A 14,890-nucleotide genomic window follows, 5' to 3' on the forward strand; every position below is an offset into this window, starting at 1 on the left:
TGGTGCAGCCATGGCTCTTGGGAGGTGCTACTGTATGCCTTCCCTCCCTGGCATGGTAGGCAGAGTCCGTCAAAGAATAATGGACCAACAGGGACTGGTAATTCTGGTGATTCCAGACTGGCTGGGATGGCCGTGGTAAGCGCATCTGGTCTTTCTAAAGCGGGACCAGGGTCTCAGGCTAGCACAGGGTCCTATTTCCCTGGATCATCCAGAGCTCTTTGGTCATATGGGATGGCTTGAGCACACAGCATTAGCGCGCAAAGGCTATTGGGAAGTGGAACATAAGAATAACATTACTGGGTCAGACCAATGGTCCATCAAGCCCAGTAGTCCATTCTCACAGTTGCTAATCTAGGTCACTAGTACCTGGCAAAAACCCAAAGAGTAGCAACATTCCACTCTCCTGAGGTCCAAGAAGCATGCAACACTGTCAGCCTATGCAAAGGCCTGGAAGAGTTTCCAGAGCAGATGTACACAATAGAATGAGGATTTGGTTACATCCCCAATTGTAATGGTGCTGGCATTTCTTCAAGAAGGGTTTAAAAAAGGCTTAGCAGTGTGTTCCCTCAAAGTACACATTGCGGGTCTCTTGTGCTTCAAACCTCGGACTAGCAAAGGAACATTGGCCTCTCATCCAGATGTATCCAGATTTTTGAAAGGAGCATTACATCTGCATCTGTCATTACGTCCTGTGTGCTTGTACGTGGTGAGCGTGTTGTCGGGGCAGCATCTGACTTAGGAGAGGAGAGAGAAGTCGTGTGCATGCTCATTCAGGATGGCCAGGTTAGAAGGGAGCCAGGAAAGCGCTGACGGACGGCAGAGGCATCACCGAAGCAGGAGGGCAGCCGCATGGGGACCCCGAGGCAAGGAAGGCATCACTTTCGAATCGCTGTGAAGCACCCACAGGCAGGTACTCACCCCTGGGCCACCATTGCTGAATGCTCATTTATCGGGGCAGTGCTCGGTTTACGAGACAAAAGTTTGCTGAGTGTTTTGCTCGTCTTGCAAAACACTCACAAACTGGTGCACTCGTAAACCGAGGTACCACTGTAATTAAATTAGAATGCCAATATTTTATTCCAATAGAACTTAAAAATACACTGTGTGTGGTAAAATTATTTACAACTTCTGAAACAAATGCAAGCTTATTACCTGCAAATAGATTTCTATATTCAGCTGGGAAGGCTGTTTTACTTTCACTATGTAGTATTAAAAGCTGGATACTTTCTGGCATATTTGTGTTGCAGTGAACATATCATGTTTAAGGTATTTTCTCAAAAGTGCAAGGAGTGGAAAAGCCACAGATAACCTGGATAAGAGCAGGAGTCCAAAATAAAATCACTTTATTAAAAACACTACGGGCTCCTTTTATAAAGGTGCGTTAGGGCCTTAACTCGCGGAATAGCGTGCGCTAGCCGGTACCGCCTCCTTTTAAGCAGGCGGTAATTTTTCGGCTAGCGCGCGCTAATCCGGTGCCTGCACCTTTGTAAGAGGAGCCCTATATAAAAATGAAGCAGCAAAATCCAAATGAATGGATGTACTAAGGATCGAACATGGACCGTGTTCCTGTAGCCTATACTTTCATTAGAAAAGGAAGAGGCATAGGTTGTATTAAACAATATAATTTTGAAATTGAATAATGTGTGTGACATACCTCCCCTTTTACAAAACCGCGATAGCGTTTTTTAGCGCAGGCTGGTGCGCTGAATGTGCTCGCTGCTCCTGACGTTCATAGGAACTCTGAGTGTCAGGAGCAGCACAGAGCATTCAGTGCATCGGCCTACACTAAAAACCACTATCGTGGTTTTTTAAAAGGGGGGAACAGTGTGAAATACAATTTTGAAAAAAAAAGGGTGTGACACAGTGAAGTGAAATATTGCTGTATGTGGTCTACACTAGTGCTGCTGGATTCAGGAAAAAAAATTTTGATTCGATTCAGCCTATTGAATCAATTTTTCGATTCGATTTTCCTGCCCAATTGGGTGGTTTTTTCAAAACATCCTGGTAGGTTTATTTTATAGCCTATTCACCCCCTTTGCCCTCTCCTACCCACACTGGTCCTGTGGTGTAAACAAAATAAACAAACAAAAAATAATTTTCCTCTCTCTGTTAAATCCTAGCTCACGTTCACGGTCCACCACCAGCTCTGGAAGGTTACACATTTCAAATCTCACATATTGTAATCACAAATCAGAAAATAAAATTATTTTTCCTACCTTTTGTTGTCTGGTCATTTTTCAAATCATGTTGGTCCCATGTTGGTTTGGTTGTCTTTTGATCAGTCTCTCCTTCTTTCTTCTTTCTCCTTTCTCCGTGCTAACCATCCATCTTCCATCTCTGTCCATCCCTTCTGTTTCCCTTTCCTCCCCCGGAGATCTGGCATCTTTCCTTTTGTTCATCTCCATCTCCCCGCAGCTACAGCAATGGACTCCACCATCCCCAGATCCACCATCTTTCCTTTTCTCAACTACCCTTTCATCCAGCATCTCTCTTCTGTGTCCCTGTCCCTATTCTCCTCTCCAGTACTGTCCCCCTTGTGTCCCTGTTCTTATGCTCCCTCCATGCCCAGCATCTTATCTCCCCTCATATCCAGCTTCTTCTTTCTCTCTTCCTTACCTCCAGTATCCCCTTCCCCAAGTACAGGCTTTCTCCTACTATCTCTCCTGCCATCCTGCCCCTGCCCACCTACTTTGGAGCAGTGTCTGTACCTCTTGTACCCTTCCCCTTGTGATCTTTCATTTCTTCTCCCTCTCTCTTTTCCTTTAGTCCAGCACCTTTCCTTTGCTTTCCTCCCCCTCTTTTTGGTTTGGTCTCTCTCTTTCCTTCACTTCACCCCAGGTCTGGAATCACTCCTCCCCTCCGTTACTCCTTCCTCCTCCCTCTGCACAGGCCTGCCTCCCCACCGCGAAGGAACTTCCTCATCCTCTCTCTGCACAGACCTGCTTCCCTTCTGTGAAGGCCTGCCCCCCTGCCGTGAAAGCACTCTTCGGCCTGCTCCACGCAGCGAATGCCTGCTCCCCTCGCAAGCCTGTATCACCCCCGCTCTTACCTTTAGTCAGCCTGCAGGATCACTAGTGCTATAGCAATCCCTGCAGCTTCCCATCGTCCTCAGCGGCACATTCTCTCTGCTACGGTCCTGCCCCTGCTCTGATGTCAGGGGCAGGACCGTAGCAGAGAGAACATGCCGCTGAGGACGACGAGCAGGTGCAGGGATTGCTATAGTACTAGCGATCCTCTGCTGTATTAGCCTTAAGGTAAGAGCGGGTGAGCTGGGGGAGGCCTTTCTGACTGACCCTCCCACCTCAAGCAGGAGCGGCAGCGGATGGCCAGCAAGAGGCAGCGCTGCAGCTCCTGCTTTAGGAAGGCATGGAGGAAGGGTTGGTCATTGAATGGGGAGGCCGATTTTTTATTTTTTTTTAAATTAAATCAATTTGAATCAATTCAACCCGTCCCATGTGCTTAAGGCCACGCCCACAGGAGGGGCCTAAGGCTACTGGGCCTATTCCGGTTGGCCCAGGCACCTCAGGCCTCACCTGTGAGTGGAGTTTGAACCGCCTGGGCCAATCAGGCCCTAAGACCAGCCATTCAACGCATGGGTGGCCTGCCAGACGGAGAGGCTTGGCACCTGTCCGGCCAATGATTTAAAGGTATAAGGGGGGGATTGGGGTGTGCAGACAACACAGAATACACTTCTCCCTCCGAATCCGCTGCATACCGAACCTCCCTGGACCTTACCTGGTGGTCTAGCGGGCTTTTAGGACAGGAGCGATCTTCCTGCGCTCCTGCCCCGTGCAGATCACTCATACAAAATGGCTGCGGGGAGTCCCCGTCGTAGTCTCGAGAGACTAAGGGAACTCGTGGCAGCCATTTTGTATGGGTGATCTGCACGGGGCAGGAGCATAGGAAGATCACTCCTGCCCCAAAGCCCACTAGACCACCAGGTAAGGTCTGGGATGCCGGGAGAAGGTCAGAACTGTTAAGCAGTTAAGCAAAGGAACCAGTGCGCTGTGGTTTTCCAAATACAAATAATTGCCGCCTCCCACGCCCCATTCACTTAGGCCCGCCTTCCAAGCCCACTGGAAGGTAGAACTGTCAGTCAGAAGGTCGCACTTCCGTCCTCCTACGAGGTAGTTTGTTGAGTAAGAGCTAAAGAGATAAAAAATGGTTATATTTCTCCCTCCGAATCTGCAAGGTAAGACCCGGGATGCTGGGGGAAGGCAGGGGTGGGTCAGAGCTGGTCCAAATGTTATTCGCGGATTTTCAGTATTCGCGGGCCGGCTCTGCCCCTAACCCCCGCGAATATTGAGGGAAGAGTGTACTGCTTTTAGATTGATACTCTCATTAAACATACGAGTATTTTAGGATACTTCATCAAGATTCACTGGCTTCTTGTCAAAGCCAGAATTTTGTTTAAGTTTTCTTGCATTCTAAACAACGTTTTAAATAGAGATTGTCCAACAAACATGCCTTTCCACTTCTAGTTTACAAATTCTGTTAGAAAAAGATGATAATGCCATAATTCCCCTTTTGTCTTTCCTTCTGCCAAAGGCAAAGAAAATATGAGTTTGAAAAGCTCTTAGCCTTCCAAGCTCCTGTGGTTTGGAAAGAAATCTTCACACTCTTGCTTGAAAGGGGTAGGTGGGAGAAGGTTGGCTGGAGCTGTGGTCAGTATTGTAAAAAGGGAATAGTCAGAGAAAGGAGATGAGAGCTGACAATGGGGATGTGTAAAAGAAGGGGGCTGGGGGCAGAAAAGGGGATATGTGTGAGAAGGAGGCTGCAAAAGGGACATTTGAGAAAAGGGGGCTGGGGCTGGAAGCTGAAAGGGAAAAGATGGGAGAAGGGGGTTGGGGGGGGCTAAAAAGGGGTTTGGAGCTGGGGCTGAAAAAAGGGACATGTGGGGGAAGGAGGCTTTAAAGGGGGATTCTTGGGAAAAGAGACCTGATGTAGGAGGTTGTTAAAAGAAGACAGTTCGGAGAAGAGGGCTGGAGCTTGGGACTGCAAAAGGTGAGTTGTGAGAGAAGGGGTCTGGGTCTGGTGTGATAAGGAGACTGGGGCTACAACTGAGGGCTGGAAGAGCAGGTATGAGAAGGGGGTTAGGGTTGGGGGCTATAAAAAGGGAATGTGTGAGAGAAGGGAGCTGGGGTTGAAAAAAGGGGTGGGGGGTGGGAGAAGGGGGCTACAAAATGGGACATGTGAGAGAAAAGGACTGGGATTGAGAGAAAGGGGCTGAAGATAGGAGCTGGAATAAGTGAAGATGCAGAAGCAAAGGTTGATGGGGAAAGGGGGAATGGAGAGGGAGTTCTATGGAGGTGAAGGACAGAGGTGACAGATGTTTAAGTTGGTGAAAAAAGGTGGAAATGGGGAAGGTAAAAGGGGAAATGGGGGTAAGACATAAGAAGAATAGCCATACTGAATCAGACTAATCTATTCTAACACCTGTTAATGTAACGGGCTGAAACACTAGTTTAAAATATTGTGTACAATTCTGGAGACCACACCTTCAAAAAGATCTGAAAAGCATGGAGTCAGTTCAAAGGAAGGCTACTAAAATGATGTGTGGTCTTCATCATAAATTGTATGGGGACAGACTTAAAGATCTCAATATGTAGACTTTGGAGGAAAGATGGGGAAAAAGCGTTGCATGCATTACAGGTTGCACAAAATGCTGAGCAAGTAACTCCTTTTGTTGGTTAAGCTGCATTGGCTTCCAGTGTTATGGAGAGTCAAGTTTAACATTTTAGTGTTGGTATTTAAAGCTCTCCAGGATATGTTGCTGAAAGTCTTGGGTTCTTTGATTAGATCATATACTCGCTCCCATTCTTTGTGATTCATGTCTCAACATCTTTTGGAAGTTCCATCTTTGCGGATTATTACAAAAGCTACAATTCACTCCAGGGTAGTGTCATGGGCCCATGGCTATGGAATACGCTTACAGATGTAATACGTCAGATTCCTTTGTTTCGTTTCAAAAGCTTTAACGGCTGATTTATTCCAGGAAGCTTTTGGTAATTTATGAAAGGAGAAAAGGGTATTTGTAGTATTTTACTGTAATTTTAATTGTAATCTTAATGTGCCACTGTCTATTTTGATGTATTTGTATATATTTTGTAAACTGCATAGATTTTTGTGATATGCAGAATATAAATGTTTTAAAATAAATAAAAAAATAAATGATAGAGACATTTAAATACCTATGTGGCATAAATGCGCTTGAGTCGAGTCATTTAAAAGGAAACTCTAGAATGAGAGGGCATAGGATGAAGTTAAGAGGTGATGGGCTCGGGAGTAATCTAAGGAAATACTTTTTTTTACAGAAAGGGTGGTAGATGCTTGAAATAGTCTCCCGGAAGAAGTGGTGGAGACAGAGACTGTATCTGGAATTCGAGAAAGCATGGGATAGGCTCTTGGGATCTCTTAGAGGAAGAGATAATGGTTACTGCAGATGTGCAGACTGGATGGAACAATTGGCCTTTATCTGCCATCATGTTTCTGTATTTGAAGATAGTCAATGCATTTCTGAAGATTCCACGTTTCCACATAGAAACAGCCCGATTGGTCATTGAAGCGGTGACTCCAGGAAAATTCCTGGTGTCTCTGAATTTAACAGAGGCCTATCTTCATATTCCCATTTTCCCAGGACACAGGAAATATCTGAGATTTCATGATATCCAGCAGCATTTCCAATTTGCAGCCCTTCCCTTCATATTGGTGATGGCTCCCAACACTTTCACCAAAGTAATGGTGGTAGTGACTGCTCACGAAATAGAGATCCAACTGTACCCCTATCTGGATGATTGGCTCATCAGAGCTCTATTCCGGTCAGAGTGTGAGCAGGCAATGTACAAGGTTGTGGCTCTCCTGCAGAGGCTGGGCTGGATTGTCAACTTCAAGAAGAGCCAGCTAGAACCAACTCGGAGCTTGGAATATCTGGGCATTCTGTTTGAAAGGGCGCAGAGCCACATTTTTCTTCCTAAGCCACACAAACAGAAGCTCTGGAAACAAATCTTGAACCTATTTGCGCTTCTGTGCCCCCACAGCCTGGCACTACCTTCAGGTGTCGGTCTCCATGGCAGCCTCACTGGAGGTTCTTCCCTGGGCCAGGGCACACATGTGGCCCTTGCAGGAGTCTCTCCTGTCTCGGTTGTCAGCGCAGCTTCATTCTCTTCAGATGCAGCTCCCATGGACAGGGACAGTGAGGAATAGCTTATGCTGTTGGCTGCAAGATGCTTTCTTATTGAAGGGCATGCCTCTTGGGATCACAGAATGGGTGACTCATAACTGATGCTAGCCTTTTCAGCTGGGGAGCCCATTGCAGAGACCGCTCCATCCAGGACCAATGGACTCACCATCAAAAAGGGTGGTCTATAGACACTCTAGAGCAATGGTCCCAAACTCAAACCCTTTGCAGGGCCACCTTTTGGATTTGTAGATACTTGGAGGGCCTCAGAAAAAATAGTTCATGTCTTATTAAAGAAATGACAATTTTGCATGAGGTAAAACTCTTTATAGTTTATAAATCTTTCCTTTTGGCTAAGTCTTAATAATAATGTTGTAATTTATAGCTAAAGAGACATATGATCAAGAAACTGTTTTATTTTACTTTTGTGATTATGATAAACATACCAAGGGCCTCAAAATAGTACCTGGCGGGCTGCATGTGGCCCCTGGGCCGCGAGTTTGAGACCACTGCTCTAGAGCTTAGTGTTACGATATATGGAGAAGACCCTTGAGGGAAAACCGGTATGAGTGTTTTCCTACAACGCAATAGCAGTAGCATATGTAAACTGGCAGGGGTTGGGGACGCCAGAAGTGCTCCGTTGTGTCTGGAAGCACAGATATTATTCTGGTAGGGGGAAAGGCAACTTAGGCTCTCTCCGCTGCACACGTGGCCAAAGTAGAAAATGTTCAAGCAGACTTTCTCACTCGACAAGTCCTGGATCCCGGAGGAATGGTTCCTCTCTCAAAAGATGTTCCAGCTCATTGTATGTCGTTTGAAAAACTAGCAATGGACTTGATGGCTTCTGCCAAGAACTCGAAAGGCACATGCTTCTTCAGTCGAAGAGCTAAGCCAAGAAGCTTAAGGCTGGACACGTTAGTTCAGCCCTGGCCAAGCCAGAATCTCCTTTTTGTCTTCCCACCTTGGCTCATGGTATGCTGAGTCATCTACAGGATTGTGACTCATCCAGGTCTCATGATTTTAGTGGCCTCAGACTGGCCTTATTGTCCATGGTATGTCGATCTCATTCGTCTACAGCTGGCCAAGGGCCTCAAGCTCCCTCTTCATTGTGGTCTTCTCAGTCAGGGACCAGTTCCCATGAAGAATCCCCAGCTCTTTGGTTTTATGGCATGGCTCTTGAGCACAAGACCTTTATTCAAAGATGCTACTCTTGCAGACGAAAAAGCCATCTACTATGGCAGCCTATGCCAAGACTTGGAAGGCTTTTCAAGTTATGTGACAGGGACTAGGTAGAGCCATTTTGGGCTGCCATTCTGGAGGTCCTAGCCTTTCTGCAAGCCAGTCTGGAGAAAGGCCTGACAGTGGCTTCCCTCAAGGTACAAGTGACAGGTCTCTCATGCTTCTGGGTGCACAGTAGTTCAGTTTCGCTTATAGCTCACCTGGACGCAACTAGATTTCTCAGAGGTGCACTTCGTTTGCAGCTACTACTGCGTCATCCTTTCTCCACATGGAACCTTAACATTGTTTTGAAGGGCCTTACTAAAGCCCCTTTTTAGCTACTCAAAGACACATCCCTTTTAGATCTTATGGGCAAGGCAGTGCTCCTAGAGGCAATTCCTTATGCATTCCTTATGCATTTCATAGTTACAGGCTCTCTCTTGTAGAGAGGCTGTTCTCAGAATCATGGAAGCAGAACTAACCCTCTGTGCTGTTCCTTTTTTCCTTCTAAAAGTTGTTGTTTCCGATTTTCACATCAACCAGGAGGTTCGTTTGCCTGCTTTTCAGCCCAAGGGGTCAGATAAGCAGGATAAAATGTTACAGAAAATGGATGTGCGAAGAGTCTTATTTCACTACTTGGAAAAGACCAATGATTTTTGTATTTCTGACCATCTGTTTATACTAACTAGTCAGTCCAGGCATGGTAAGCCGGCATCCAAGGCCTCTATTGCCAGATGGATTTGCATGACATTTCATTGACATATATCACCTATGGAAAGCAGCCGCTGGTTTCTCTCAGGGCACATTCAGTCAGGCGTGTCATAGCTTAATGGACTGAGTCTCAGACAGTCCCTCCAGCTGAAATTTGTAGGGTGGCCACTTGGTCTTCTCTAAATACTTTTATGAGGTTTTACAGAGTGAATGTGTCGGCTCAAGAGGGTTCCGCCTTTGGAGCCTCTGTTTTGCAGGCACACTCTTATGTCCCACCCTAGATGTGGCCATCGCTCTGGAACGTCACCATATGTACGGAATCCAGAGTAGATGTAATAGAATGAAAGATTAGGTTCTGGATAATCTTATTTCTGTTAATCTACTATGGATTCCTTATGGCCCGCCCTCTGTCTATTCTGAATCGCTTGCCTTTCTGCCTGAGATATTTCTCATTTCCAGGCTTGAAATTCTTCTTCTGCCAGCCAGATGGTCTGTACATGCAAGTGCATTAATCAGCCTCTGGCTCCTTTGATGTTAGTGCTTGTTGCACTCGGCAGGTTAGTTATTATTGCTGCTATGTTTCTTGAATGTTTTCTTGTTTATTACTAATTCTTTGTTCTCTTATAAGTTGCAGAGCAGAACAGAACTGTATGATGTTGGTGGAGAAGTTCCCCGTACCCCTTCTTCTTTGTGTTTTATTCTACTGGCGATCGATTGCTTTGGGACAAAACTGAAGGGGACACTATACTGCACTGCAAAGTGGGAGGTGCTGAAAGCTGTGAGTGTCATTTCTGCAAGACCTGGTTTGTGGGTTGGGATTGAACACCATACATGCAGAATCTATAGTAGATTAACAGAAAGTAGATTATCCAGTAGAGAATGACACCTGGCCAAATTTTTCCCCATCCCCGCAGGAACTCATTTTCCTGCCCCGTCCTCATGAGTTCTTTTCCTGTCCCTACTACATTCCTGCAAGCTCCATCCTCATCTGCACAATCGAGGCTTGTGCAATTAAGGCAGAGCTTACAGGAAAGGCACAGGGACAGCGAAAAAACTCACAGGGACAAGATGGGGAAATTGAGTTCCTGTGGGGACGGAAACAAAATTGTCCCCATATCATTCTCTATTATCCATGTAAGAATCTAATAGATTCCAATAGATTATGTCATGTGGTTATCTATGCTGAGTATATCAAATAATTATTTAAGGAACATTAGTTAAACTGCCTACCTCTATTTAAGCATGACAAGTAGCTTTTACCCATAGGGTTTGCAACATTAATTTAAAAAAAACCCCCAAACCTACCACATGTCGTTTTGTCTTGATTATTGCCAGAGGAAATAGTACCCACATGGATTTCTGCTTTTTTTGGGGGGTGGGAGGGGTACTTTACTAGGAAAAGCTGTGTATGTGGCTGCTCAACGGTGTGATATTAAAAGTAAATATGTGGTTGACTTGATGGCTGAGGGGGTCAATAGATCTGAATTGAGCATTCTGCTTATAGGGTCAACTAGGAATTTTGCAGGGACATTTATAGCTTCTGTGGAGCAGGGAAACATAGCTATTGATAAGGATGTCTTTGGCCAAATTTCACAATTTGAGAGTTCACAATTTAAGGCATTCTTAAGCATGGTATCTGGCTGAGGATTGTTCTTGCAATGACTAGAACAGATGTGCTGGGGGTGAAATAATAATGAGGTAGAAGGAAAAATCTTTGGGTAAATACAAATGAAGATCCATACTGCCAAATCCCAGTCTGGTTTCTGATTAAACTGCACATATAAAGGCGGAGTAAAAAACTTGGCAGGTCAAGTACATGCAGTCTACTTTTACTCACAAATGGGATTGGTCAGATTAATAAATTGGTCTAGAATAATAGACCTCCAGAAAGACTTGTACAGTTGTTAAAAATCAGTCTAAAACTATTACTACATAGATTACTACATTGAATACCTTAGGTATATTTATCATGAGATAATTTAATAAAAATAATAATTATTCTTTTATAACGCCATAAATTTATGTCAGTAACTAAGAATTATTTTCCTGTGTAGTCATTTTTGCACTCATTGGCTGCAATTTTCCCATGTATTACAGGATGCCTGAAAATCCTGCTGATCAAGGGGCTACAACAGGAAGAGTGCACGCTTTAGAAGAGCAACTTTTAAAGGCCAAAGAACAGATAGAAAATTATAGAAAGCAATCAGGATATGGTGCGTATGTTTACAGTTTTTGCTTTTTATACATGAAGAATAATGCTGGCCATACTCAAATACTGTAGGGCATATGTGAACATAACATTGTCACTCTTCTGTATAAGATTGTTGAAAAAGGAGCAATTTTCTTTCTCAGGCTTTATTTCAGACTAGTTTTTTAGCCTGTTACACTCTAGAGTAGATGTGTAGACTTATGCATTTCTTTCTGTATGTCTGTCTGTTTCTCTGTCTTTCTACCTGCACCCTGTCTGTCTTTTTTTTCTCTCTGTCTCTCTCTCCCTGTCTGTCTTCCCTTCTCCCTTCCTTTTACTTCCCCCCTGTCCAGCAGCACTCCTTCCTTGCTCCCCCTGTCAGCAATAGCCCTTCTCCCTTCCTTTTACCTCCCCCCTGTCCAGCAGCACCCCTTCCCTGCTACCCCTGTCCAGCAGTAGCCTTTCTCCATTCCTTTTACCTCCCCCCTGTCCAGTAGTACCCCTTCTCCCTTACCTGCTCACTGTCCAGCATCCACTAGGCCGGGCTGCCTCGGGCTTTTGCTAGGCCGATCTGCCGCGCATTATCGAAGTGGGCTGGTCTAGCAAATGCCCTGCGGCTGCTGGTCCAGGGGTGAAAGGAGAGGCGTCGTCAGAAGTCAGCCGGCATCAGAGATCATGGCTGGAACGTTGCTGGGAAAACCGCCGCATGTGTTGCAAACCGCCGAAGGCTCCTATTGCGCATGCGGTGACACGGAGCCACGGATCAAAGCCACATGGAGTTTCAACTGCGCATGCGCGCTAAGGATTTTATTATAGCGTATGGTAATATCAGAATAATACAACTCACCCATTTTATTGAAGGGAGTTATGAAGATTTTAGTGTCAACGTTCTTTAATGTAATGAATGTGTGAAGATGTGCATGTATATTTGTATTTACGGTAGTATATCTATGTTGTTTGTGTGCTTGTGGCCAGGAATGGAAGAGCTGTTTAATTGCGGATTTCCTTAATACCAGTAATAGATCAGACCAGAGCTTGTGGGTTATGCTCATCTACCATCAGGTGGAGGTAGTTGTGGGTTATGTTTATCTACTATCAGGTGGAGATAGAACAGAATTATGCTGTGCCATAGAGGAAAATGTGCAGCTGCTCCAATTTGGTATCTCTGTCTCCAGCAATTGTTTGATGGTTGGTTGTGCAGCTACTTGATTTCTCTTGGCAGGAGATCAGGGCTGAGACAGGGCAGCAGATCGGGGCAGAGAGAAGGGCGGTAGAAGGCAGAGCAGTCATAAGGACCTCAGCGACTGGTCCTTAGCAGTCGCTTCTTGTGTTGATCGACCAGCCCAGTCGGTTTGCAAGATTTCTGTAGTGAATTGCGTCCCTGCCTACTTTGCATGCTGTTCCCCTCATTTGCATGCACGGATCAGAATCGGATCGGAGTAGAGGTAAGTGAATCAGGCCAGAGTAAAATCGGTACATGATCGGTTTGCTTAGTGAATATATGATATAGCCCTTAGTCTCCTTATGATATAGGATCCCAGATGGCTCGAGTTCCAGGTCAAAAAAATCCCGGTTGGAGCTGGGAAATGGTATAAGTGTATCTCTGGTGAAACAAAGCCACGCATCTGCTGTAAAATCCCAGAGTGGCACACAGGAGTACCGGTAAGGGCCCTCTGGACCTCCTGGTCTAGCTTTTGCTCCAGAATTTATAAGTACAGTATGTACAAAGCTTACTTAACTTACATTGGTTGCAGTGACTCTTCGGGGATCACAGTGGTAATAGTGCCATGGGTTCTCCCCCAAACAGTGCAGTTTCCCCACAGCAGAGCCATGTGCAAGATAAGGGGGTACAGTCAGAAGAGGATTGGGATGAAGTGGAGTCTGTATCTATGCCTTTACTTTCCCAGTCTGGGCCCTTGGTGCTAGAAAATTTTGTATCATTCCTAGGAGGTAGCAGCCCTGGATCTCAGAGAGGATCTGATTATGCGGAGGCTGTTTAAGCCTACAGTGCTTTTGGAATCTCTCCAAGAATTAAAGATAGAGCCTCCATGGACCTCTACTGCCTAGTGCTCACTCAGACAACATGCTTTCTCTCCCATCTAGAAATTATTAAGATATGGACAGACCATTGGGAGGTCCCGGAGGGGCTCCTTTTGAATAGCTAAGACCATGACGAAACTTTACCTGATCAACGCTGAATTTCATCAGCTGTTTATTCTGATAAATGTGGATTTCCTATTGGCGCACCTCCCTCTCCAGTGAACGTAGAGTGGCATTGAAAAATGCACAGGACTGCAAGCTAGATTTTGTCCTTAAGAGGCAATTTGAGTTGGTGACAGTGGGGTTAAAGGTGCATCAGTGGCATTGTATGTCGCATGTACTTGCCACTCGAGGTTATGCCACGCTCTGGTAACAGATGCCGATGTGGAGCCCGAGTTTCTTATGTTTGAGGTGGTATATGTGGCAGATGCTCTGTAAGATCTGTTCAGCATCCTGAGCAAGGTTTCTGTATATGCTATTATCCCAGGACAAGCAGGCAGCATATTCTTAACGCATGGGTGACGTCACCGACGGAGCCCCGGTACGGACATTTTCCACTAGAAAGTTCTAGTTGGCCGCACCGCGCATGCGCGAGTGCCTTCCCGCCCGACGGAGGAGTGCGTGGTCCCCAGTTTCTTCGTTTCCGCGGAGCGAAGAAGACGCGTGTGGTTTCAACGGCCGTTGAAAACTTCCTTTTTGCCTTCCCGCTCGCGTTATTTTCTTATTTTTTCTCTTTTTTCCCTTCGGGTTTCTTTTCCGTTCTAAATTAAAAAAAAAAAAAACAACAACTTTGTTTTTTCTTTATTTTTCAGGCCGGCCCCGGCGGGGCCTGTTGCCATCATACAAGCCTCCGGATTTGATTTTGCGGAGGCCGTGTTTCCCTTCATGCCCCCTCAACCGGGCTTTAAGAAGTGCCAGCGGTGTGCACGCCCGATCTCTCTCACTGACCCACACAATTGGTGCCTACAGTGTTTGGGTCCAGAGCATCGGGCTGACACCTGCACCCGTTGTGCCACTCTTAAGAAACGCACCTTAAAAAATTGGCAGATCCAGCAGAACATCCTTTTCGGTACTATGGAAACTGCCGCGACGTCGACGGTACCGCAAAAGACGGCACCGACCACTTCGACGACGCCCGATCCTTCCTCGGGGTCGCTGGCACCAGGTAAGCCAGCTAAGAAGCCTTCCACCTCCCTTGAGCGCCCACCTGCCACGGTGGCGACGCCGGTCCTCCCGGCCTCACGCCGACCCCGCAAACGCTCCGCCCCGATCTCGGTGAGTGCCTCGTCATCGGCCTCCTCATCGCCGGGGCGTGGAGCAGCACCTATGGAACCGAAAAAGAAAAAAGCGGTACCGGTGCCACCCCTGGATGACCGCATCACGGCCATACTCCAAGACAAATTGCAGGAACAGCTGCAGCAACAACTCCAGCACCTGCTACCGACCCTATTGGCACCACTTCTTTCGGCACCATCCCACCGGTGTCCACCCCCTCGGTGCCACTCAACACTTCCATGTCAATCCTCTCGGCTGAACCACTCCGTTCTCGTCCTGTG

The 14,890-nt window shown here is 46.3% G+C and overlaps 1 protein-coding gene across 8 annotated transcripts in view; it reads left to right on the top strand.

The window, feature by feature from the left end:
* Window positions 1–14,890, top strand: part of FUT8 (fucosyltransferase 8) — a 238,346-nt gene that overhangs the window by 118,565 nt on the left and 104,891 nt on the right. For all 8 annotated transcript variants that reach the window (XM_033952251.1, XM_033952253.1, XM_033952256.1 and 5 more), the window contains one exon: window positions 11,204–11,319. In XM_033952251.1, coding sequence (XP_033808142.1) covers window positions 11,204–11,319 — 116 coding nt within the window. The remainder of the gene's footprint in view (window positions 1–11,203; window positions 11,320–14,890) is intronic.

This window comes from Geotrypetes seraphini, chromosome 7 (assembly GCF_902459505.1).
Source record: "Geotrypetes seraphini chromosome 7, aGeoSer1.1, whole genome shotgun sequence".
NCBI classification, from domain to species: Eukaryota; Metazoa; Chordata; class Amphibia; order Gymnophiona; family Dermophiidae; genus Geotrypetes; species Geotrypetes seraphini.